Raw genomic sequence first — 27,523 nt, forward strand, 5'->3', positions numbered from 1 at the left:
AATTGCTGACATGCAAGTTCAGATCAACACTGAAGAAAATTAAAACAAGTTCAGAAGAATCAAAATGCCACATTAAATATGTAATGTCAGGACAGATTTCAGAAATTGAACACAGATGACTGAATCATGGATAGTTGTAGGATGACATCAAGAATATTGTGAAAAAGAAAACGGCCTTTAAAAGGTTAGGAAAGAAAAAATAGTAAGGAAATGTTAGGAAAGAAAGAAAACAGCAAAGTGAATGTCAGAAGAGACACTGAAAGCTGCTCTTAATTGTAGAGCTGAACAAAAATTGTCAAAGGTATCTCAAGAAGATAAACTAAAGCGTTATAAATGAAATATGCAAGGACTTGAAATCAGGAGGGAAGAACACACTCAGTATATCTCAGATTGAGAGAACTGCTGGAAAACTTCAAGGCTTGAGTTAGAATATTGAAGAATTCTATGATCCAAATATTCAAGGAACAGGGAGAATCAAAAGGAGATGGGAGGAAGACACAGTCATGGTCATAAAAATAATTGGTTCACGTACAACCATTTAACATGTGACAACAACATAGAAAGTATTTGATTTCTCTTGTCGCTGTTCAGCAGTTTCAAGCTACAAGCCACTCTATGAGACAGAGATGGGGCTTTCTGCTTCTGTAAGGAGTTACAGTCTCAGACACTCGCAGGGGCAGTTTGACCCTGTCCTAAAGGGTCTCTATGCATTGGAACCCACATAGTTACAGTGAGTTTGGGTTTGGGGTTTTGTAATCCTATGGGGCATATGGGTTTTTGGTGGGGGGGGGCGGTTGTTAATCCTCATTTTAAGAATTTTCTCAGCAAAGAAGGTACTCAACTTTCATGCTGATACTTTGAACCAAGAGAAATTCTATTCCACGTTGTTTTTGTGATGGTAGACTTCATGGTGCCAATTATGGAAGAGACTCTGAGGAATCAGAAATGGATAAGACTCAATGTTTCCTTCCAAACTTTCAATAACTATTTCTATAATAATGAAAAAAAAAGTCTGACAGGGATCTAGACAAAGGTTACCTTCCGATCACAGCATACTTAGCTGTATCGTATGTAACGTCATCTAATTTATATTAATAAAAAGATATAAAAGTATTGTACCTGGACTATGGGAATACTTCACATATTCAATTGATATGTAATATCCATTACCCTTCAACCAAGATCTCTCCATCAGCTATATATAAACTAAATCACTGTAACAGATTAAGAATTTTCCCTGTGTCTCACAAATCAAAAGGAGGCTGACAGGACTCACAAATAGACTGAAGGTCACTGATGTCCATGCACAGAGCAACTTCCCTCTATTTATTTATATTTTAAAATGAAAATACAAGGAATTTAACCAAAGATACAGCTAAATTATACCGTTGAACTCATCGAAAATAGGCTACTTACGTCAAGGTCAGCAGTCTAAAACACCAACTGATCCCAAGGAGAAAGATGAAGTTTGCTGTTCACATTTAGTCTGAGGAACCCACAGTGGCAGTTCTACTCTGTCCTGTAGGGTAGATGTCAGCATGAACCTGATAGCCATTGGTGAGCTTTTCTTGAGATCCAGATGGACGCAATTTCAAGAATAAAACAAGAAAAGGCAGGTGAGACAAAATTCAGGGCCAGAATGAGAAAGCTAGCAGATCTGAGTTTCATGCAGCAGATTGTTACATGGTTCTCACCGGAAGCTCGGTCATGTATCCTTCATGCAAAAAGGAACACCACAACTGTCCAGTGTGGTCTGCAGTAATTAAACCACCCCTCCACCCCAACACATGAGAACACAGGGAGTAGGTAGTCTATACCTGGAGAGACCAGGGGAGTGAAATGGCAAGGCAGGGTGGAGGGGGGGAAAGTAGACAAGTAACCTGGATCTGGAGTCAGACTTTTGATTTCAATATTAATAATTTTGTACAACTTGCTGATTTAGTACATGATGGAGTACAAGTTTCAGGAGAAGGCTGTGCTTTTTTACTGTGAAATTGAACAGAGTATGCTGCTATTTCCGAGGTGAACTTGTGCAACTAAAAGGAAGAAGCTATGTAGAAAACTTACCTCAGATCCTGGCCCTGGGCAGCCTCCATGTTGTTTATGATTTTGGGGTTGTGACATAATATTTATGATATTGTGATGACTGCCATCATCCTTACTATTGCCATGACCATCTAGATCATTTTGAAGTGTTTAGGGGTCAGGTAAGAGGAGCCCATTTCTTGCGTTGGTTGGGTACTGCACATGGGAAGTAGAGCGGATGCAGGACATACACCAACTCTCAATGAGCATCGTCACACTTTTACTAGAAGCAGCAGCAGAAACTGTTCAGGTCTCTGAGATGAAACCCAGCACTCCGGACCTCCTATTGATCCATCCCAACTGTGCCGTTGGTCCCAATGAGAGGTAACACACTCTGCACCCTCTCTAAGTACGCACTGCACCCTCTCTGTCTCATTGCACTCATGTGTTTCGAAGGGTTTCTGCTGGGGAATGACCATGAAGTGCTGTCATGACAGCTCTCTTCTGGTTGGTGAGGCAACTTTCTCAAGTCTCCTAAAAAGAGAGACTCAGGCTTGGAATGCCTAGAGAAGAGACACAGGGCTGGAGACTGCTGGATTGTGATGGACACGCTAAAGTCTGGACGGTATAAATGGGTTATTTAGAATTATCTGGCCATGAGAATTAAATGCCCAGAGCATACAATTAGCCAAATTGGTGCGTGGCACTCCAATCTCTGGGGACTCATTAGTATTCATGAAACAGAATGAGAAGAGAGTTCATTTCCTTGGAATCTGGGCCCTTCCAATCTAAGGAGGAACCCTGAAACCCTCACTTCCAATGTCCAATTTATAAAGAGGTTAAAATATAAATCTATTTCAACACTAAACCAATGCATGAATTGATATATCCAAACACATTGATTATTTATCTAATTTGGGGAGCACTATGATCTATATGCATCACTCACCTGCCAGTTTGTCATACTGCAGAGGCTTATGAGTTTCTCTGAAGCTAGAGCGTGTGCCACCAGCATTTCAAACCCCAGCAGGTAGACCTTGGTGAACAGGTTTCATCAGAGTTTCCACACTGAGTGCACATGATGAAGAAGGAAGAGGCTGCCGTTCTGAGGGGTTAACTATTGGAAACGTTGAAGTAGGACAGTGGGATTTTATCAGCTGTATCTCCAGAAGATGATGCCCCCCTCCCCCGGGTTCGATGACACTCACGTAGGACTGTAGAAGAGATGTCTCCTCCAAGTAGAGTGGACCTTCAATCATGTGAATCAAGTAAACTGTTTTGAACTTCAGTGGCTGGTGGAGCAGACCTCAAAAGGAGAAGAAGCAAATGCAAACATCCCGGAATAACTGTCACATAGAAAGCTTAAAGTATGAATCCAGGAAATTTGGAAGATGTCCAAAATGAAATAGAATCCATAAAGATCTATATATTCATGAGCTTACATATACTGCTATTGGTCACGTTGTGTCAAACAATCATTTGATTTTCTATGAAAATAATGACAAATTGAAGAGCAATGACATTACATTGACTATCAAAAGAAACAAGTCAAGATCTGTTGGAAATACAATGATATTGGTGATAGCATAATATCTATGCATTTACAAGGAAGTCCAGGTAATACAAGTATTATTTAAATTCACAAAGAAACTGCTAAAACTCATGACGAGGAAGCCGAAGAATGCAATTAACTTCTTCAATCTGAAGTTAATCAACCAAGCAATAAGATGCATTAATAATTATTGGTAATTGAAATGTAAAAATGAAGAACCAATAGTCAGAAAATAGCGCTGGTGAGAGAAATGAAGTTAGCTGATGGGCTATAGAATCTTGCAAGACTAACCATTTTCCATTGTAAATAACTTTTTTCAACCACATAAACAATGACAATATACGTGGACTTCATCAGATGGAATACCTAAGAGATGTCAGACACTCTAGTTGGATTCCGAAGAAGGCATAGAATGAGGGATATCTCTGCTAATGTCAGAAACTCTTGGCTGAAAGCAGAGAATAAGAGATGGGGTTTCAAAGTCTTTTCTTTATTGAGCAGAACCAGGCAGAGTTGAACAAAATATTAAAGTGCTCCTCATCATAGCCTAGGAAATGAGGAAGCGCCAATAAAGCACCACTGGCTCTTCTTTGTGGTTTCAAAACCCCCTTGCAGCTTGGATTTTGCCCTTGGTCAGACCCATAATTATAATCTGTCTGCTATTACTTTTAGCTCCCTGTATTTTATTCTTAATTTTTTACAGGAACAAATAAAAGACTTCTCCAACCTAACCATCAACCAGCTCCTACTTCATTCATACAATCCGCTACCGCCTGACCCTGGACCCCCAGAAGCAACAAAGCCCACGTGGAAGAAGAACACCATGAGATGTTGAAGGGATCAAGTATCAGGCATCAAAGAAAAAAAATCATATCATTGTAAATGAGGGTGAGTGAAGTGTGGAGACCCAATGCCCATTAGTTGACAACTGGACACCCCCTTACTGAAATGTAGCAGGGAGCAGATGAGCCAGTCAGGGTGCAGGGTAGCAACGATGAAACATACAACTTTCCTCTGTACTTAAATGCTTCCTCCCCCCACTATGGTGATCCCCATTCTATCTCACAAATATGGCTAGAACAAAGGGTGTGTGTTGGTACAGATAGGATCTAGAAACACAGGGAATACAGGACATATGACCCCTTCTCGACCAGTGTTGAGAGTGGTGGTACCTGGAGAGTGGAGGGAAGGTGGGGTAGAAAGAGGGAGCCAATTACAAGGATCAATGTATAAGCTCATCCCTAGAGGATGGACAACAGAAAAGTGAGTGAATGGAGATGTCAGACAGTGTAAGCTGACAAAATAATAATAATTTATGAATTATGAAAGGTTCATGAGGGATGGGGTAACATGGAGGGAGTGGGGGGAAATGATATTAAGGGCTCAAGTAGAAAACAACTGTTTTGGGAATGATGATGGCAACAAATGTACAAATGTGCTTGACACAATGGATGGATGTGTGGATTGCGATAAGAATTGTATGATGCCCCAATAAAATGATTTTTTAAAAGAGTTGTATGAGCCCCCAGTAAAATGATTTTTAAAATGAAAAAACGGGAGAGAGACAAGGATCACCAAGACTGGAACTCCACAAAAAATGGCATCAAAACAATATACTAACGGAGCACTGGTGGAGGTATGAGAAAAGGCCAGGTTTATAAGTTGAGGGAGGTCACAGAACAAATGTGGGATTTTTACATCTTTAGAAAAAATAAGTTGTGATTCCATTAAGCAATGCAACTGGGAAGTCCAAAAGGTTGATGAAAAGAGATGCCCAAACTAACAAACCACCTAGGCAGTGATTCCTGATGATTGGGTAGTGCTAGGAGTGACAGAAAGCCACAGACCTGTCATACACCATGATGGTGAGGAACAAACATACTGCCAAACATGCAGAAAGATACAAAAGGGACACTTGCGTCAAGCATCCCATATAAGTGATGTCTTTGCTCTGCGTCTAGATGTTCACCAGCATTTGGGGGACTGTCGTGGAGATGAAAACAATATCAGTCAAGAAGAAATGGAGAGGAAGAAATAGATAGAGGTGTGGAGATTCTGGTCAGATTTAGCAGCCAAGATGATTAGTCGGTTACCAGCGCCTCTGCTAAGGAATATGAGCAAGAACCGCCCAAAGAGAAGAGGCTGTAATTCTGGATCCTCAGAGATCCCAGAGGAAGAATTCTGAGATGCTTATCAGATTCTGTGGCGCCAGGTACCTAAGAGAGCATTTGGAAAAAAAGAAAATATTATTCAAAGGAAGCAAGTGAAACAGGAAGCAGTGAGCCACTCTGTTGCCTGTGTTTTGAATGAAGTTTACAAGCAAATTGTGCACATTTCAGAGCCAAATACTCCGGTTACCTTCAGCAATGTTTCTCAGTTGTAGCAAACCCAACCACTGCACTTCTCCCTGCTCTCTGTACTAGTAACCTGTTTCTGTACAAACCTGCTTTAGAGACCCAGGGATACAGAATGTCAGAAGGGCAGTGGTGTTTTCAGATAAAACATGCATACCAAGTGTAAAACATCAGCCGTCATAGGAAGGAAATACATGCAATGAGAAATAATTATTTTGAGAGAAAAGTAATCATTTTAATTAAAGGCAAGTAAGCAGTACTCAGTGAGAGTCACTGGTAATATATCCCTGACTGCTCACCAAAAGGTTGAAGTCTTACCTGGGAGCACTTTTAGAAAAAGATCTGGTAATCAACTTTGGAAATGTTAGTTATCAAAAACCCATGGAACCTACCCAATGAACAACTTGATAGGAGACAATAGGACATGCTCTATCTATGCAAATACAGTGCAATGCTCCCGCTTTTTGGTCAGTGTCTGTGCTGTGACAGCAGAAGTGATGCCACCATTCTTCAAATACCAACAGCATTGGCCAAAGTGGGCAGGCTTCAGGGCAGAGTCCACACTAAAACAGACTAGGAGGTAGAAGCTGGTGATCTGCTTTTTTAATATAGGCCATCCAAAACCTTATTAATAGAAGTGGGTTATTTTCAGATATAGTGCCAGAAAATAAGTCCCTTCGCATGGAAAGCTCCCAAAATATTCATGGGAGAAAGTTCACCTCAATGACATGGATGGAATAAATTATTCAGGACCTTCATTTGTTTTGTGACAAGACTTAAAATGAGAAAAACAACAACCATAAGTATCCATTAGCATTCAGAATATGGAATTTAGTCATTCCGAAATTTGGAAAATTGGAAGTTATCAAAACATGAAATGGAATACATAAAGATCAATAGCCAAGTACCAGTGAGTTGAAATGGACTGGTAGTGGCCATTTTGATTCAAAAGATTATCTCACTGATTGATTTGCCGTGCTGAAATGGCAGATTAAATAGGAATGGTCACATTTTAAAAACACAAATAAAAATTATTTCAATATATATCCTGAAATATAATTATGATATCCAAATAACTACAAAAAGCATTTGATATGACTTTTATTCAAATTTGCACACCAACCACTAAAGTCAGCAATGAAAAATTGAAGAATTATATCACTCTGAGACCTAAAACTAATTAAACATGCCCTGAAGATGCAGCCTGAATTATTGGTGATTAGATTGTGAAAGGAGGAAACAAGGAGGAAGGATCACCAGTTGGAACACGTGACCTCAGTGGTAGAATCATTGTCCGAGATCACACAATAGAGTTTTGCAAGGACAGAGACTTCCTCACTGAAAATATTTTTTTCAACGACATAATTAATGACTACTCACAATGACCCCGCTTTGTCAGTTATTTTACTGTGGCTTCTTGTCTTTTGCTGTGAAGCTATGGTGGTGACATTTCAAATACTCCCAAGGGCCGTCATTGTAAACATGTTTCAGCTGAGCTCACAGACTGAAAGCACACTGTGAAGCAGTGCGTTCCCCTCCTGAGGAATTAGCCCTGAAAACCTTATGCAAAACCGTAGGATGTTCTTGTTCTTAGACTTAGCACCAGAAGATGAGCACTCAAAGTACAACTGGGGAAGAAGTGCCTCTTCAAAGCACAGTCAACCTTAACGACGTAAATGGGGGAAAACTTTCGGGCCTTTCATATGATGATGTACATCATGCCACAGAAAAGTAGAAGAAACAGCTGTAAACATCCAGTAATAACCATAATATGGAGTTTACAAAGTATTAACCTAGTAATATAGAAAATTATTTTTAAATTGTAGGTATTATTGAGCTGGAATGGATTGATTTGGATGATTTTAAATCAGACAAAAATGTTACATAGTATGCTGAGAATGACATGTTGAAGAGGCATTATGGGCAATTTATCACCAAAACACATATTTCAAGATCTATCATAAACTGCAACACTGTCTATGCCAGGATAATGTCTACATTCCTAAATGGAAGACCACTTAGCACAACTATTATACTAACTTCCACCAACCACTAAAACTAGTGCTAAAGAACTTGATGAATTCTACCAACTTCTTTCTTTAATTGAAAAAACATGTAATAAATAGGCATTAATAATTATTCATTTTTGGAAGAGGACTGTAGGGATCAAAGAGGAAGTTGTAATGAATAGTTGGAAAGTTTGATCTTGGTGATACTAAAACAAAGCTAGAAATATCATTGTGTGAGTCTGGGTACTTTAGAGAAACAAATCCACAGAAACTCATGTCTAAGAGAGAGTTTTATATAAAGGATAAGTGCACATCAAGAAAACATCCCAAGCCAGTGCTGCCCAAGCCCACAAGTCCAAAATTAACCCATATGTCCAACACCAATCCACAAAGTCCTCCTCCATGTCAAAAAACACACTATGTTGCTGACTACTGGAGGAAAGTCGAATCCATGAACATGAAAGCATCTCAGTGCTGGCAGGGGTCTCCACATGGCTTCTCCAGCACCCAGGGCAGCATCGGGGTAGGTCCATGCAGTTTGTGGATGTCTTTCAGGAAGTCAGCCTTGCAAGCTGAAACGGAACTGCGAAGGCAGCTCCACCCTGAAGCAACCATCACAAAGCAAGAGACCTGAGAACTAGAAAAGTGAAGCTCACTGAGCCATTTATCCCTCTGCCCTTCAATTAAACCCACATGTTTATGAGCCATCTTGGCACAAGAAACTAACTCAATCATGGAGTTTTGCAAGACTTACAACTTCTTCATGACAAACGTGTATTTTTTTTAATAAAAAGAATCAAAATAACTAAAAATATGGTAATAGATGATGTATCAGTATCCTCAGCCAGATTGTGGAGCAGAATATAAAGTGGTCATATTCAGTTCATATTGAAGGTAAAAAATAATAATAAAACATGTTAATGAGAGTCAAACTATGACTTTCAATATATCGCTACTGATTTTAGAGACCTTCTCAAAAATAGATTTGACACATTAAACACATTAATAAGTCATCTGAGGCTAGATGAATTATGGGATGACATCAAGAACATAATACATGAAGAAAACAAAGGATCATTAAAATAAAGGAAGGAATGAAAAATCAAAGCATATTTCAGAAGAGACTCTGAAACTTGAAGTTGAACATAGAATAGCTAAAGTGAATGGAAGAAATGATTAAATAGATGAACTCAACAGAACATTTCTAAAAGCATCCTAAGGAGACAAAGCAAAACAGTATAAAGAAATGTGCAAAGACTGGGAGCTATAAAATCAAAACGGAACAGCACACTCAGCATAGCTGAAACATAAAAAAGTGAAGAGCCACCAATAAAATGATTTTTTAAAGCATTGAAGAAAAACGTCAAGTCTAAAGCTGTATACTTGAAAAATTCCATGGGCAAAATATAATGCGAGAAGTATCAAGAGAAGATATAAGGGCTGAGACTGTACCAAAAATGGTTTTGTCTGACATTAAGCTATTTCAAGAGGGAGCATGTAATCAAGAACAAACATTGTTGGAAAATAAAGTTCAAGCTTCGCTTAAGGCATTACAGTAAAACAAGACTCTGTTCCAGTGAATCCCCTCTGACCAGGCATGCAAATCCCCTTGCGATCAAACAGAGAGCATTGTAAATGGATTATAGAAGGTGTGATAATTTTAAGGTATGATACCTCATTAGTTTATCTTGCTTTTACCAATTTTACATTTGTTACAATTTTTAAAATATTTTCTGCTTTCTTTACAATTGAGGATTTTTCTGTTTCAATATCTCATTGTTGGGGTGGGTTGTCCTTGTTTTGTGTATTTTCTGTGTAGGAAATCCAAGGTAAGTAAATCTAACGATGATAAATTAATTAGTAAATAATATCCTAGGGACATGGCAGGGAAAGTTGGTGGGAAATAACAAGCTAGCAACAATGAATACGTAAAAAATTAAATATCTGGTATGGATAATCGTGGTGATTGCACAACTCTTCTTAATATGATTGAACGATTGAATTCTACGATGTGTGAATTATATGCCAATAAAACTATTAACAAATCAAAATAGAACTATATACTCCTATCTATATGTCAAGAAGGTTACAGATGGACATTGGGCCTCTACTAAAGTACTCCCTCAACACAAGAACACTGTTCTAACAAGCCGGCATTCTGTGATGCTCACCTTCCTGACACAATCACTGAAGACAAAATGGGGCATAAGCAAATGTGGTGAAGAAAACTGATAACAAAAGATATAGCATCTGGGGTCTTAAGACTGGAAGATAAGCAAGCGGTCATCTAGATAAGAAGCAACAAAGCCCACATGGAAGAAGCACACTAGCCTGTGCAATCATGAGATGTCAACGGGATCAGGTATCAGACATCTAAGACCCAGAACAAAAATATACCCAATGTGAATGAGGTGTGTGTGCATGGAGTGGAGACTCAATTTCCATCTGTAGGCAACTGGACATCTCAGAGAGGGGTAACAGGGAAAGAAAGAGACATTCAGTGTGCAGTATAGCACTGATGAAGCATACAACTTTCCTCTAGTTCTTTAGTGCTTCCTTCCATCCACTATCATTACCTCAATTCTACCTTACAAATCGGATAAGACCAGAATATGCACACTGCTACAGATAAGAGCCTGAAACACAGGGAATCTAGGATAGATAAAACCTCAGGGCAAACAATGAGAGTAGAGATACCAGGAGGAGTAGGGAATGGTGGAGACAGAAAGGGGAAATCCGTCACAAAGATCAACTATAACCCCCGCCCAGGGAGAAGAGCAACATAAATGTGGGTGCCAGGCAATGGAGGACGATGTAAGATAAGAAAATAATAATCAAAAATAATAATAATCTGTAACTTATTAAGGGATCGGGAGGGAGGGCAGGCAGGGGATGAAGGGGGAACAAATGGGGAGCTGATACCATGGGCTCAAGTGGGAAGAGAATTCATTGAAAATGATGATGGCAACATATGTGAAAATGTGCTTGACACTCTGGATGAATGTATGGATTGTGATAGAAATGTAACATACCCCAGTAAAAGTATATTTTTTAAAGACACCTTGTATTGAAGTAATACATAAATAGATCTGTTCCAGTGACACTACTGGCTTGAAAGTTAAAGAATATTAGAAATATTTCAATTGGTAAAGTGGGTAGCACAAGGATTGAGCAAATACTTGGAGTATGCCATAGTCTTGCATGAATCCATCAAGCCTTGTACCCTTCAGTCTTGAATATGGCACCTGAGGAATGAGTTCCAATTTCAATTTTTGAAAACAATGGCTATCAGATATCAATATCAAGTAAATTAAATTCAATATCTAGACAGTTGATATAATAAAATGTTCTGAATTAATGGAATATGAAGTGAAATGTTTCCACACACTGATGCAGCACTGGAAGCACTCACTAGTCTCTGGCAAAAATTTGAAAGACAGCTCCCTGAACAACTGATTAGAAGAGAACTATATGTGTGCCCATTCCAAAGGACCGTGACCCAATAAAATGCAGAACATATCTAACGGTATAATTAATATCACACGCAAGTAAATCTTTCCTGAAGATCACTCAAAAACCATTGTAGCAGTACATTGACAGAGCTGTCATAAACTCAAGTTGGGTTCACCAGAAGATGTGGCGTGAAGTGGAGAATACCAGGAAAATGTTTGCTTGTTTTTATTGACTATTCAAAAGCAGTTGACTGTAAGGATCATAATAAACTAAGGATAACATGGTAACTAATAAGAACACTTAATGGAACACTTAATTGTACTCATGTGGAAAATGTACATATACCTGGAGGCCATTATTTAAACACAACAAGGAGGTACCACATGATTTTAAATCAAGAAATATCCTGCATGTTTTAAAATCAGTGTTGAATTCTTTCTTATTCAATCTCTATGCTAACCAAAAAATCCATAAAGCTAAAATATAGGAAAAGTAATGCTACATCAGTATTAGATGTAGAATTATTAACAACCTTCCATGTAAAACAACAGAACTTTGTTTCAGAAAGTCTAGTAAGGACTTGAAGCACTTAGAGATGAAGATCAAAGATGGCAGCCTTCAGTATGGATTTTCATTTAATATGAGCAAACAAATGTGTTAAGCAGGATTGTCTAGAGAAACAAAACCAGGACACTTATGGTTAGATAGATAGATTCACATAACACTAAGGAATATAACTACTAATTAGTCCACACAGCAGTATAGAGGGCTCAGTCCCACTCACTTTGCTGGAACAGTTCATCTATTGGAAATTCTTCAACTCAAGAGGACTCCAGGTCCAAAGTCAAGCAAGCAGACTTCCCTCCAAAAATGCAGGCAGAGTTCGCCCACAGAAAGCAAACAGCAGGGCAAGTCACCAACTGTCAGGAGCTGAGGAGATTAGCGAAGCAGGCCTGGATGGAATATAGTACTCAAGCAACGCAGGACAACAGGATCCACAAGCCTCAACGACTCAAGTGATGTACACAATGCTGAAGCAGGTATCAAAGAAACATCAAGCTCTATCAATATGATCCACAGGTGAGTTCTCCCACAGGTAGTATAGCTCACAAGTTGAGGCAGAGAACTAGCTAAAGCAGCCACAGGCTGGTCCGATCACCAGAGAGCAAGAGTGAGAAGGGCGGGGATTTCCAAGCCATTTCTCTCTTTGCCCTCCAATCAAACTGAAACCTTCTTAAACCCACATGTTCCTATTGGCCTGGTTGGCACAATAAACCTGCCTATCATGTATGGCCAACACCAAACTCACTACTATCAATCTGACTCATAGAGACTACAGCAGAGGTTCTCAATCTTCCTAATGCCACAACACTTTAATATAGTTTTTCATGTTGTGGTTACCCCCAACCATAAAACTATTTTCGTTGCAACACCTAATTGTAATTTTGCTACTGTTGTGAATCATAATGTAAATATTTGATATGCAAGATGTATTTCCTTTTTATAAATTTAACATAATTAAAGCAGTGATTAATCACAAAACAATATGTAATTATATGTTGTAAAACATTTATTTCTAATTACGAATAAATAAAATTTTGTCTTGCAGCATGGTGTAGCATGGATAACAGTCTTCACACCACATACTCATAGGTGAGTGCATCTGTATGTGGGCGGACCCACTTGGAGAGGGACAGAGGAGCAGTATCTCGGTTCCTAAGACCATTGGGAATTTGTGTTTTCTGATGGTCTTAGGTGACCCCTTTGAAAGGGTGGTTCGAGGTCCAAAGGGGTCATGACTCACAGGTTGAGAACTGTTGCTCTAGGAGATAGGGTAGTGGTACCTCCATCCTTCCAAGAATGTAAATCTTTAACATGTTAAAAAGAAAGAATGTCATTTTGAGGACTAAGGTGCACCTCATACAAGCCATGGAATTTTCAATAACTTCATATGCTTCTGAAAGTTGAACGCTGAATAAGGAAGACTGAAGGAGAAATGTCACTGTATTTGAACCATGTTACTGATGAAGAATATTGACAGTATCATAGACTTCCAAAAGAATAAAGAGACCTGACTTGGAGCAAGTACAACCAGAATGCTCCTTAGAAACAAGAATGGTGAGACTTTGTCTGACGCTCTTTGGACAGGTCATTAGCAGAGTGCACCCTCAGGACAAGGGCCTGATGCTGGGTCAAGTAGAAAGAGTGAAAGAGAAGACCCTGGACAGAGGGGCGGACACGGTAGCTCAGTGGTGGGCTCTGGCAGCACAGCTGTGAGGGTAGTGCAGAAGGGGCTGAGCAATAGGCTTTACGTGAATTTGCACGAATGGAAGGCTGTACTCCAACTTGTCAACCAGCTAGCAGCCTGATGATACATCCTTGGGGGGAATGGGGGGGGACAAGGCCCTTTTATAAGAGAAACTGAGGGCATGTCCTCCCTCTCTTGCCCTGCACCTTCATCCTTACTGAGATACTGTGGCCGCCTTCAGGGGTGGCCCCTTGTGGGACTGCCCAACCCTGAGAACTGCCAGTCCCTGCCATGTTTCCATGGACCGTGGATCCAAGTGACCGCACCCACTGGCCTGTTATCTCTCTGTGCCTGGGCTTCATCTCTCTGAGTTGTCCTTGGCCTGAGACTGTGTGACTCTGGAGAGGGTTCCAGCTAATGAGATGAACTGGACTGGGTTGAGATGCCATCTTGATATAAGATTAGTTCTTGATACAAATTCCTTCTTACTCATATGTGAGGGTAATTTGTTTGTTTCTCTAGACAATTCAAACTAACACAAATGCTGTTTTGTTCTTTTGTGCACAGAGTTGCTATGAGTAAGAACGTGTTAGAGGGCACTTAACACAACAACCTAACAGCAGTCATGAGTATGGCATACGGCAAAGTTTTTCTACTGTCCGTTGGTCTGTTATGAGCTGGAGGTGACTTGATGGAGCCTAACAACAACAACAGTAAATTTAAGGTATATATTTATGTATATGTCTCATACTACGCCCCAAGGACCAATAATATGATATCTCTCGTTTTGAGTAAATTCTAATAACAGAATTTACATTTAATCTTTTTTTAACAATTTATTGGGGCTCATACAATTCTTATGACAGTTCATACATACACATACATCAATTGTATAAAGCACATCTGTACAGTCTTTCCCTTATCATTTTTTTCTCCTCTTTTCTTTTTTTACATTTTATTAGGGACTCATACAACTCTTATCACCATCCATACATATACATACATCAATTGTATAAAGCACATCCATACATTCCCTGCCCCAATCATTCTCAAGGCATTTGCTCTCCACTTAAGCCCCTTGCATCAGGTCCTCTTTTTTTTTTCCCCTCCCTCCCCTTTCCCCCCTCCCTCATGTGCCCTTGGTAATTTATACCTCGTTATTTTGTCATATCTTGCCCTATCCGGAGTCTCCCTTCCCCCCTTCTCTGCTGTCCCTCTCCCAGGGAAGAGGTCACATGTGGATCCTTGTAATCAGTTCCCCCTTTCCAACCCACTCACCCTCCACTCTCCCAGCATCGTCCCTCACACCCTTGGTCCTGAAGGTATCATCCACCCTGGATTCCCTGTATCTCCAGCCCTCATATGTACCAGTGTACAACCTCTGTCCTATCCAGGCCTGCAAGGTAGAATTCGGATCATGGTAGTTGGGGGGAGTAAGCATCCAGGATCTGGGGGAAAGCTGTGTTCTTCATCGGTACTACCTCACACCCTAATTAACCCATCTCCTCTCCTAAACCCCTCTATGAGGGGATCTCCATTGGCCGACACTTGGGCCTTGGGTCTCCACTCTGCACTTCCCCCTTCATTTAATATGGTATATATATACACATATACACATACATATATACATATACACATATATACACATACATACACACACTTACATCTTTTTTTTTTTGCATGATGCCTTATACCTGGTCCCTTGGCACCTCGTGATCGCACTGGCCGGTGTGCTTCTTCCATGTGGGCTTTTTTGCTTCTGAGCTAGATGGCCGCTTGTTCACCTTCAAGCCTTTAAGACCCCAGACACTATCTCTTTTAATAGCCGGGCACCATCAGCTTTCTTCACCACATTTGCTTATGCACCCATTTGTCTTCAGCGATCCTATCGTGGAGGTATGCAGTCAATGATATGATTTTTTGTTCTTTGATGCCTGGTAACTGATCCCTTTGGGACCACTCAATCACACAGGCTGGTGTGTTCTTCCATGTGGACTTTGTTGCTTCTGAGCTAGATGGCCGCTTGTTTATCTTCAAGCCTTTAAGACCCCAGTCACTATCTCTTTTGATAGCCGGGCACCATCAGCTTTCTTCACCACATTTACTTGTTCACCCACTTTGGCTCCAGCCGTTGTGTCGGGAGAGTGAGCATCATAGAGTTCCAATTTAATAAAAGAAGGTATTCATGCATTGAGGGAGTGTTTGAGTAGAGGCCCAAGGTCCTTCCGCCACCTTAATACTTGACCTATAAATATAGACACATAGATCTATTTCCCCATCCTCCTATATATATTTGCATGTACATGTCTTTGTCTAGACCTCCATGAATGCCCTTTGACTCCTACCTCTTTCCTCCATCTCCCTTGACTTTCCTCCTGCCCTACTACCATGCTTCATCGCCACCTGGGCTAGAGCATACCTCTTCTCTAAGCAACCTTACCCTTGATCATTTCCCACCAGGCCTGCCACTCCCCCTTCTCTACCATTTGGGGTCCCATGTTTTTCCCTTGTCCCTGGGTTTGTTAACACCACTTCCTTACCCCCCCTACCCCCCCACCCCAAGTCCCCCCGGAACTGTCGGTCCCGTTGTTTTTCCTCCAGATAGTTCATCCAGCCTGTCCCATTCAGACAGACCTGTGGAGTCACTAACATGCATGAAAACAAGACAGAGGAAAACAAAGCAACAGTATACAACCAGACAACAAAACATCAAAAACAAACCACTGACAAAGAACAGAACAAAACAGTTCACAAGAGAAAAGCTTGTAGTTAGTTCAGGGATCGTTTGCTGGCCCTTAGGAGCGTTTTCCAGTCCAGTCTGTTGGGGCACCACGCCCTGGCCCCAAAGTCCACTTTAAGCATTCCCTGGGGACCTTGCCACTCCATTCCCTTGCTTACATTTAATCTTATTATAAGAAAACTGAGAAAAAATAAGACGTCTTTCTCGGGTGAGACAAGCAAATAATGAAAGTTGGTTAAATAAATGTCTATATTTCCCACAAAACATTAAAATATAATGTTATAATGGGGTTCAGAATGAAGACACAATGCCCAACTGATGACTATTGCACATTCCCTCACAGAAGGGTCACAAGGAAAGAAAGAGATGGCCAGAATGCAGGATAGCACAGAGAGAATATACACGATTCCTCTAATTCTTTAATGCTTCTTTACCCTGATTATGTTGACCCCAGTTCTACTTTACAAATCCTCTAGACCAGAACATATAAACTGGTACAGATAAGAGCTCTTTACACACGGAATCCAGGACAGATAAACGCCTCAGGAACAGTAATTGGAATACCGATACCACAAGGGTAGGGGAAAGTTGGGGGGAGAAGGGGAGAATCCGACTACAACAATTGACATTGTATAATCTCCCCCCCAGCCCCGCCTCCCCATGTGGACATACAACAAGAACGTGGGCGAAGGGAAACAATGGGTGGACTAAGATATGAAAATAATAATAATTTAAAATGTATGAGAGATCATTGAGGGTGGTAGAGTCCTTAAGGGTGGGAGAAATAAAAAGAGCTGATACCAAAAAGAAAGAAACTAATTTGAAAATCATGATGGCAACATATATACAAATGTGCATGATGTAATTGATGCATGGATTGTTATGAGAGCTGTAAGAACTCCCAGTAAAATTATTTATTACTATTTTTATTTAATCTTAAAAATTAATATAAAAATAAAATCCATGTATATATAATGTTATAGTAAATGAGAACTTTTGTGTGAAAGTGTATTTAATGTGATACTGATTAGGTATATTTTAAAGAAAAATATTTACAGATATATAAATCAATTCTAATATTATGAAAACATTAAAAATAATATTATCTGGAGGATTTTGTCTTAAGAATAAATAAACAAATGGTCAGCTTTGCTATTCTAAACCCCTTTTGTTTATTGCAAGGCAATCAGAGGAACCATGTAAGTAAGACCTCCAAACATTCTACTACCATGAGAGAAACTAAATTAACAAGTTTAATATAATATTAGAGTCCAAATCTTTTACTTCAGGGCTTTACTTTAAATAAGTGGCTCAGGGAAGAGACAGATGAGATACTCCATTGGCGGGTTCTAAATCAGTCGCGATGAGCAGTATCACTGCATACTTCTGAGTCATCAGAGAGTCAGATAAACCTGGGGTCAAGCGAAATTTCCTAATAAGGTTCTTGCACTTCGTGTCGTTATAACTGCCACCAAATTATGTAGGTGGGACGATGCAAATAGGGTGGGTGAAACAATAGGGGAGGGATTGTCATTTCTCTGTGTATAAAAGAGCTATCTCAATAGCAGGAAGACAAAGAATTCATGAGATATCATGGAAGAAGAGTCAACATAAGAGCACATTTAAATTCTTTTCATAAAGAATGAAGGTGCAGTGTGGAGTGAAGACCCGAAGCCCATTTGTAGGCCACTGTACATCCCCTTGCAGAGTGACCTTGGGGAGGAGATGAGCCAGACAGGGTGCGATGTAGCAATGATCAAAAATACAACGTTCCTCTAATGCTTCCTCCCCCAAGACTATCATGATGCCAATTCTACCTTGCAAGTCTGGCTAGACCAGAGGATGGACACTGGTACAGATAGGAACCAGAAACACAGGAAATCCAGGGCTGATGATCCCTTCAGGACCAGTGGTGGGATTGGAGATACTGGAAATGTACAGGGAGGTTGGGTTGGAAAGGGAGAACCGATTACAAGGATCTACATGTGACCTCCTTCCTGGGAGATAGAAAACAGAAAAGTGGGTGAAGGGAGATGTCGGACAGGGCAAGATAAGACAAAATAATGATTTATAAATTATCAAGGGTTCATGAGGGGGGAGGGGGAAGGAGGGAGGGATGGGAACAAATGAGGACCTGATGCCAGGGTCTTAATGGAAAGCAAATGTTCTGAGAATGATGAGGGCAATGAATGTACAAATGTGCTTTACACAATTGATGTATGTATGGATTGTGATCAGAGTTGTATGAGCCCCTAATATAACAATTTTTTTTTATTCTACCTTCAGTGGGCGTGGTTGGAGGCATGCCATGACACCAGAACCCAAGACAAGGAGACCAGGAGACACAGCAGAGGAGTAGCCCTGCGACTATGAGAGGGTGAGGCACAGCCCCAGGCAGATGCGAGAGGATTGCATGAAGACCAGGGAGAGAGATTTGGCTGCTGTCACAGTTGGGGTGTTGCTGCGGACTAAGGTTTTCTGATCCTGGCTTGTGGCAACCTCTTAATAGACGTAATCATCTCCCACAATCAAGAGCATTGTCTGTGAGTTCTGAGTGGGCAGTGCGTGGACTGTGCAATTGAGGAAACAGAGAGAATGCTATAGAAAGTGTGCTGGTGTCAGAGAGGGGAAAGGAAGATGCAGTGTGAAGGCATGTAAGACTTCTGCCTGGTGGAAACAGACCTTTGACCTGGTGTGGAGATGAATTATCTTCTGACTTTGTGTAGCCACAGGAAGTCAGATACGGCCTCTGTGTCACTTACTCAAATTTTAGTTTCTGTTGTCTTCTCCAGAGCTCCAGGAGAGGAGGGAGCAAATTTTAAAAAAATAAAGTCCTTAGAGAAAATGGTCAAAGACTGTCTGACAGAAATTTTTTTTAATAATTTTATTAGGGGACTCATATAATGCTTATCACAATTCAACCATCCAACCATTGTGTCAAGTACATTTGTATATTTGTAGCCATCATCATTTTCAAAATATTCAGAAAAAAAACTTTAATGTCATGAAGGATAAGTAAATATCCATTTAAGAATCTAAATGAACCTTAAACAGGATACAACACGAAGAAAGCCAAGAATACATACTATAATCAAACTTACAGACCAAACACAAAGATCCTTGACAACAGCCAGGGAAAGAGTAAACGTTAGTTGCAAAAAGGAACCCATAAGATTCAGCTCTGAGTTTTTCCCAGAAATCATAGGCAGGTTGACAATAAAATGGGATCTATAAAACTGAAAAATTTCCAACAAAAAATCATGTATCCAGCAAAATTATTCTCAAATATGCTAACAAAATAAGAATAATTCCAAATAGACAAAATTGAAGGCATTTCTTAAAACCATAATAACCTTTGAAGAAATATTCTAAAGAATACTTCAGACAGAAAAGCAATGACATCAGACAAAATCTAAGATTAACACACATGACATCGTTATCCAGAAACCAATACTGAAAGTCATCAAAATAAACTATGCTTACAGGATGAAGGGTACAGGAACAGAAGCATCAACATGCAAACAAGGACAACTATAGACCATGAAGAAGGAAGAAATGTGAGAATGACAGTCACATGTACAGTCAAGATCAGAAACAGAACTGGTGAGAGCAAGGCATCACCATGTCCCAAGGTCCCAAAATAGTCCAATGTAAAGTCACAGTTTGGGAGCAATGACATGCATTCTATCATGTAAACTGAATACACTGTTCTGATAGTAGCAAATGCAGACTACATAATAGGCATGGATTATAGTAACAGATGTACACTCTAAGTATATGCAATCATCGTGTGTTTTTCCAGGGAGTCTGGATCATAGAGGAAAAGGATTCAAATAAATACAGAAACTTAAAACCTTCAAGTCAATATTAATTCATAGTGACCCTAAAGGACAGGGTAGAACTGCCCCTGTGAGTTTCTAAGATTGTCGCTCTTTATAGAAAGAAAAGGGCCTCTCTGTCTCCCATGGTGCAACTGGTGGTTTCAAACTGCTGACCTTGTAGTTAGCAGGCCAACATGAAATTCCAAAACTATTGTGTGACTTTACCCTGCAGACTGAAAAAGCCCAGACTACTTCTGAACACACACAAACACAAAACACACACACACACATTTACTGTCATCGAGTCTATTCAGACTCACAGCAACCTAAAGTTAAGAGTAGAATTCTTAGAACAAAATCTCTGTGGGTGGTTTCTTCAGTAGTACAACTTTATGGGACAGAAATCCTCACCTTTCTCCAGTAGAGCAGATGGTAGGTCTTAACTGCTGGCCTTGTGTGACCCACTAGTCAAGAAAGCTCCTGGGATAGTCCTACTATGTCATTACAGATATGACAAAGGAAGTAATGCTCAAACAGGAAAATAACTATTGAAACCTATGAGAGGTACAAAAACTATGCAGTCAAAGAGGCAAGATATCTGGTTGCAGTTATTAGATCACGCCATCTAGTATAATGCACACATCAAATTAGTACAGGAATGAAAATTAGATAGTTCTGCTAAGGAGCCTCTGCAAGGCACTCTTGATATCTCCGTTTCTCAGGCTGTAGATGAAGGGGTTCAGCATAGGGGTGACCATGGTGTACATTACTGAGGCCACTGCAACCTTTCTGGCAGAAGAAGAGATAGCTGAAGTGAGGTACACCCCAAAACCTGTTCCGTAAAATAGGCAAACGATCACCAGGTGGGAGCCACAGGTGGAGAAGGCTTTATACTTCCCACTTGAAGAAGAGACTCTCAGGATGGCAGAAATAATTCTCGTATAAGAGAACAGGATCCCTGAGACTGGAACACCACCAATGATGGCAACCACACAATTTAACAGTATGGTACTGATGGTAGTGGCAGAACAGCCAAACTTAACTATTTGAGTAGGGTCACAGAAGAAATGAGGGATTTCCACAGTCGTGCAGAAGGTAACCTGTGACACCAACAAACACTCCAGCTGGGAGTCTAAAAGACTGATGAAAAAAGACACCAAAACTAGGAAGCCACAGCGGTGGGCGTTCATGACGACTGCATAGTGCAGCGGGGAGCATATAGCCACGAACCTGTCGTAAGCCATCACGGTGAGCAACAAACTGTCCCAACATCCAAGAAGATATAAAAAAGACACTTGTGTCAGGCAGCCCACATAGGTGATGGATTTGTTCTGTGTCTGGATGTTCACCAGCATCTTTGGGACTGTGGTGGAGATGAAACCGATGTCCACCAGGGAGAGGTTAGAGAGGAAGAAGTACATGGGGGTGTGGAGACGTTTATCAGAGCTGACAGTCAGGACGATGAGCAGGTTCCCAGCCACAGTGATCAGGTACATGGACAGGAACAGCCCAAAGAGGACGGGCTGCAGTGCTGGCTCCTCAGAAAGGCCCAGGAGGAGGAATTCTGGGACACTTGTTAGATTTTGTGACTCCATGTAGCTGAGACAGCATTTGGGAAAAGAAAAAAGCAGTGTTAAAAGAAAATAAGTGAACAGGAAGTCAGCACTGTGTTTGCATTCTGAATACAAGAAACTGATCAATGAATTATGCAAATTCACAACGCTTCACATTTGCAGAAATAATGTATCAGTACCTTCAGCAATATTTCTTGGCTGTATCACTACAACCCAACCAGTGTATTTACCTGAACTCTTTCTTCACTGTGCTCTGTGCTAGTCCCCTGTTTCTCACAACCACTTCAGAGACCGTGGGCTACAGAAGGTGAGACCAGCAAGGGATATCAAGAAAACAGCAGAGAATGAGTCAAATATCTACCTTGTTTATGAAGGAAGCATATCCGAGAAGGAATTTTCTCCATGAAAATTTTTTTTGACCGAAAGAAATGAAGAACCAACTGTAATTCATTCAGAAGCCTATGTGCTCTGATCTCCCTCAAGTTCTCTTTGCTTTCAGCCATCAAGGTTGTAGCCTCTGCATATTCCAAATGGTTAATGAGGATTTACCCCACTCCTGTCCATCAGCATATCAATGCCCTCCCCAAAGATGAAAGTGTTTGTCATACAAAGTCCAGAACCAAAATACATCATATAAGGAACCATGGCTATAAGAATTATATTAATTGACTGTCACTCAGTATGGTTAAGAAACACTACCCTGAGACACATCCTTCCTTGGTTCATTCCAATAACTACCTCTTGGTCTCTGTACAGGTTCTTTCTGTGCTCACAGGAGAATTCTGCATTTCCCATTCTTTTAGAATAAGAAATGAGATCCATAATTTGTTATGATCTGTAGAGTAGAATGCATTTTCATAATCAATGAAACACGCAGGTGAACGTTTCCTTTTGTATTTTCAACTTTCAGCCAACACCCTTCTGGTAACATTAATGATCCTATCATTCCACATCCTGCTGATATCATCTCACCAAAAATCTCCCATTGGACTAGATCCTAGATATAAAAGAGCATGAGTAGATCTGTGAGGACTTTCTATGATATCTGTTTTATAGATCTAATTAATATAGTGTTCCAAAGCTATAGGTTTTGTGAAGATCAACACCACAAATGAACAGGAGGGGAGCATGGTTAGATAGCCATTTGTGGACCTAGATGCATTTTTCATGCGATCAGATTTAGTTGTCCCTCGGATGTTCCACTCTATTTTAAAGTTTCATTTTTTATTAAAAAATCTAAAATTGTGAGGATAATTGAAAGCTGTGAATTTGGTTAAGGAAGTCGCAGGGCAAGTCCTCCCCGCTCATCCATCGGTCTTCACTGGGCTCCTTGTTGGTAGCTGTGCCTCTGAAAGCTATGCCCCAGTGTTCTAAATCCCACCAACGTCACCCATGGTGAAGCGGTCCAGTGCGGCTTCCAAAGGAAACACAGATTAGGAAGTAGAAAGATGTGGTCAACTCCTGAAAATTTAGCCACTGAACATCTAACGAATAGCAGTGGACTATTTTCTGATACAGTGCCTTCAGGTTGGAAGACACTGCAGTTGAGATTGAAGAAGAGTTGTCTGCTCAAAATACACAGAACCTTAATGACAAAGCTGCAGGGGCTTATTCTGGCACAAGGAACATGATTCGAAATGAAAAGAAATTCCTGTAAACAACTCTGAATAATAAAAAATTGTGTTGTATGACACATCAAGCTAGGAAAATTGAAAGTCATCAAAAATTAAAATGGAATGCATAAATATTAACAGCCTAAGGATTTGGTGACCTGAAATGGACTGGTCTTCATCATTTTCAATCAGATGGTTGCATGGTTCACTGTTGTCAATGGTGCTATAGGTTCAAGAGGAATGGAGTTATAGTTCTCATAAAAAAAAAGTCATTTCAAAATTTTTCTTTCAGTACAATGCTGTCATTAATAGAATAACATCTAGGCACATACAAGGGAATACATTTAATATAAATATGATTCAAAATTTCCGACAAACCATGAAAGGCAATAATGAAGATATTACAAAATTCTACCAACTTCAGTCTGAAATTGCATAAACAATAATTATCAGTATATTTTGCATGTGAAAGCTAGAAATAAAGAGGAAAATTGTTAGTTAGAATATATCATGGGGATAGAAATGAAGCTGCAGATCAAATGATAGAATTTTTCAAGATTACTTGTTCATATCAAATACCCTTTTTTCAACAATAGCTATACAAGTGGACTTTGCCTAATGGAATACACAGAGAACAAAAAAAATAGACCACATTTGTGGGAACCATGAAGGATAAGTTCAATATTATCAGTATAAACAAGACTAGGGGTTGACCATGACACAAATCATCAATTGCTCATATGCAAGTTTAGAGCGAAGCTGCCGAAAATTAAAAGAAGTTCACAAGAGCCAAATTGCCTCATTGAGTATGTAATGTCAAGGACAGATTCCAGAAATTGACCACTGATGACTGAACACGATGAGTTGCGGGATGCCGTCGAGAACACTGTGAAAAAAGCAAAAGGTCTTTAAAAGGTTAGGAAAGAAGTAATAATAAGAAAATGTTAGGAAAGAAAGAAAAGAGCAAAGTGGATGTCAGACGAGACGCTGAAAGCTGCTCTTGATTGTACAGCCCAACAGGAAACGTCAAAGGGCATCTCAAGAAGATAAAGTAAAGCGTCATAAATGAAATGTGCAAGGACGTGAATGCAGAAAGTCAAAAGGGAAGAACACACTCAGTATACCTCAGACTGAGAGAACTGATGGAAAACTTCAAGGCTTGAGTTGGAATATTGAAGAATTAATTCTATGATCAAGGAGCAGGAAGCATCAACAGGACATGGCAGGAAAACACAGTCGTGATACTAAAAATAATTGGTTCACATACAACCATTTAACACGTGACAACAACAGAGAAAGTATTTGATATCTCTTGTCTCTGTTCAGCAGTTCGAAGCTACTAGCCACTCTATGAGAGAGGGAGAGATGGGGCTTTCTGCTCCTGTAAGGAGTTACAGTCTCAGTCACTCACAGGGGCAGTTCTTCCCTGTCCTATCGGGTCTCTATGCATTGGGACTCACTCAATTACAGTGAGTTTGTGTTTGGGGTACTTTTAATCCTATGGGATATATGGGTTTTTGGTGAGGGGGTGGTTGTAAAGGCTCAATTTAAGAATTTACTCAGCGAAGAAGTCATTCAACCTTCATTCTGGTCCAGTGAACCAAGGGATATTCTATTCCACGTTCAGCATCGATTGGTTGCTTTTGTGATGGTAGACTTCGTGGTGCCAATAAAAGAAGAGACTCTGAGGAATCAGAAATGGATAAGACTCAATGTTTCCTTCCAAATTTTCAATATCTACTTCTATAAGAATGAAAAAAAAATGTCTGACAGGGATCTACACAAAACTTGTCTCAGATCACAGGATAATTAGCTGTATGGTATGAAATGTCTTCTAATTTATATTTTTTAACTATGCAAAAGTATTCTACCTGGATTTGGGAAAACTTCACATATTTAACTTGATATATAATGTCCATTACCCTCCAACCAAGATCTCTCCATCAGCTATGTATAAACTAAAATGGCTGAATGAGATTAAGAATTTGCCTTGTGACGCATAATCAAAAAGAGGCTGACAGGAATGAAGGTCACTGATGCCCATGCACTGAGCAACTTCCCTCTATTTCTTTATATTTTAAATTATTTAAAATGGAAAACCAAGGAATTAAACCAAATATACAGCTAAATTATACCGCTGAACTCATCCAAAATAGGCTACTTACGTCAAGGCCAGCGGTCTAAAACACCAACTGATCCCAAGGAGAAAGGTGTAGCTTGCTGCTCAGATTTAGTCTCAGAAACCCACAGTGGCAGTTCTACTCTGTCCTGTAGGGTACATGTGAATCAACTTGATAGCCATTGGTGAGTTTTTCTTGAGATCCAGATGGACGCAATTTGAAGAATAAAGGAAGAAAAGGCAGGTGAGACAAAATTCTGGGCCAAAATGAGAAAGCGGGCTCCTCTGAGTTTCCTGCAGCAGATTGTTACACGGTTCTAACCAGAAGCTCAGTCATTTATCCTTCATGCAAAAAGGAACACCACTACTGTCCACTGTGGTCGTCAGCAATTACACCCACCCCTCAACCCCAACACATGAGAACACAGGGAGTCTATACCTGGAGAGACCAGGGGAGTGAAATGGCAAGGCAGGGTGGCAGGAGGGAAAGTAGACAAGCAACCTGGGTCTGGAGTCAGATTTCTGATTTCAAAATTAATAATTTTGTACAACTTGCAGATTTAGTACATGATATAGTACAAGTTGCAGGAAAAGGCTGTGCTTTTTTGCCTGTGAAACTGCAACAAAGGATGTTGCTATTTCCGAGGTGAACTTGTGCAGCTAAAAGGAAGAAGCTGTGTAGAAAACTTACCTCAGATCCTGGCCCTGGGCAGCCTCCATGCTGTTTATGATTTTGTGGTTGTGATATCATATTTATGACATTGTGATGACTGCCATAATCCTTATTATTGCCATGACCATCTAGATCATTTTGAAGTGTTTAGCGGTCAAGTAAGAGGAGCCCATTTCTTGCGTTGGTTGGGTACTGCACATGGGAAGTAGAGCAGATGCAGTACATACACCAACTTTCAATGAGCATCGTCGCACTTTCACTAGAAGCAGCAGCAGAAACTGTTCAGGTCTCTGAGCTGAAACCTAGCACTCAGGACCTCCTATTGATCCATCCCAACTGTGCCATTGGTCCTGATGAGAGGTAACACACTCTGCACCCTCTCTAAGTACGCACTGCGCCCTCTCTCTGTGTCTCTGATTGCACCCATGGGGTTTTGAAGGGTTTCTGCTGGGGAATGACCACGAAGTGCTGTCATGACATCTCTCTTCTGGTCGGTGAACAAAGGGGGCAGAGGCAACTTTCTCCAGTCTCCTAAGAAGAGAGACTCAGGCATGGAATGCCTAGAGAAGAGGCACGGGGATGGAGACTTCTGTATTGTGATGGACAAACTAAAGTCTGGACGGTATAAATGGGTTATTTAGAATTATCTGGCCATGAGAATTAAATGCCCAGAGCATTCAATTAGCCAAAGCAATGTATGATATTCCAATCTCTGGGGACTCATTAATATTAATGAAACAGAATGAGAAGAAAGTTAATTTCCTTGGAATCTGGGCACTCCCAATCTTTAAGAGGAACCCTAAGGCCCTCACTTCCAATGTCCAATTTATGCAGATGTTAAAATAGAAATCTGTTTCAATACAAAATTAATACTTGGATTATATCTCCAAACCAATGAATTATTTATGCAATTTTGGGAGTACTAAGCCTTATATCCATCACTCACCTGCCAGTTTGTCATACTGCAGTGGCTTATGAGTTTCTCTGAAGCTAGAACGTGTGCCACCGGCATTTCAAACCCCAGCAGGTAGACATTGGTGAGCAGGTTTAATCAGAGTTTCCACACTAAGTGCACGTGATGAAGAAGGAAGAGGCTGCTCGTTCTGAGCAGTTGACCACTGGAAACGTTGAAGTAGGACAGTGGGATTTTGTCAGTTATATCTCCAAAAGATGAGAATCCCGGGTTGCATGACACTCACGCAGGACTGGAGACGAGATGCCTCTTCCATGTAGAGCGGACCTTCAATCATAAGAATGAAGTAAAGGGTTTAGGACCTTCAATCGCTGGTGAAGCGGCCCTCAGAAGGAGAAGAAACCACTGCAAACATCCCTGAATAGCTGT

At 40.3% G+C, this 27,523-nt stretch overlaps 2 protein-coding genes across 2 annotated transcripts in view; one reads left to right on the forward strand and one right to left on the reverse strand.

Moving 5' to 3' along the window:
• Positions 1-27,523, forward strand: part of LOC142442643 (vomeronasal type-2 receptor 116-like) — a 211,081-nt gene that overhangs the window by 130,329 nt on the left and 53,229 nt on the right. The gene's annotated exons all lie outside the window — the stretch shown is intronic.
• LOC142444973 (olfactory receptor 7E24-like) lies at positions 20,868-21,866 on the reverse strand. The gene has a single exon (XM_075546417.1). The coding sequence runs from the start codon at positions 21,795-21,797 to the stop codon at positions 20,868-20,870; it is 930 nt and encodes a 309-aa protein (XP_075402532.1). The 5' UTR covers positions 21,798-21,866.

Source organism: Tenrec ecaudatus, chromosome 1 (assembly GCF_050624435.1).
Source record: "Tenrec ecaudatus isolate mTenEca1 chromosome 1, mTenEca1.hap1, whole genome shotgun sequence".
Lineage (NCBI taxonomy): Eukaryota > Metazoa > Chordata > Mammalia > Afrosoricida > Tenrecidae > Tenrec > Tenrec ecaudatus.

Coding starts and splice junctions, on each gene's coding strand:
- LOC142444973 (XM_075546417.1), bottom strand. CDS start 21,797: ATGGAGTCACAAAATCTAACAAGTGTCCCAGAATTCCTCCTCCTGGGC.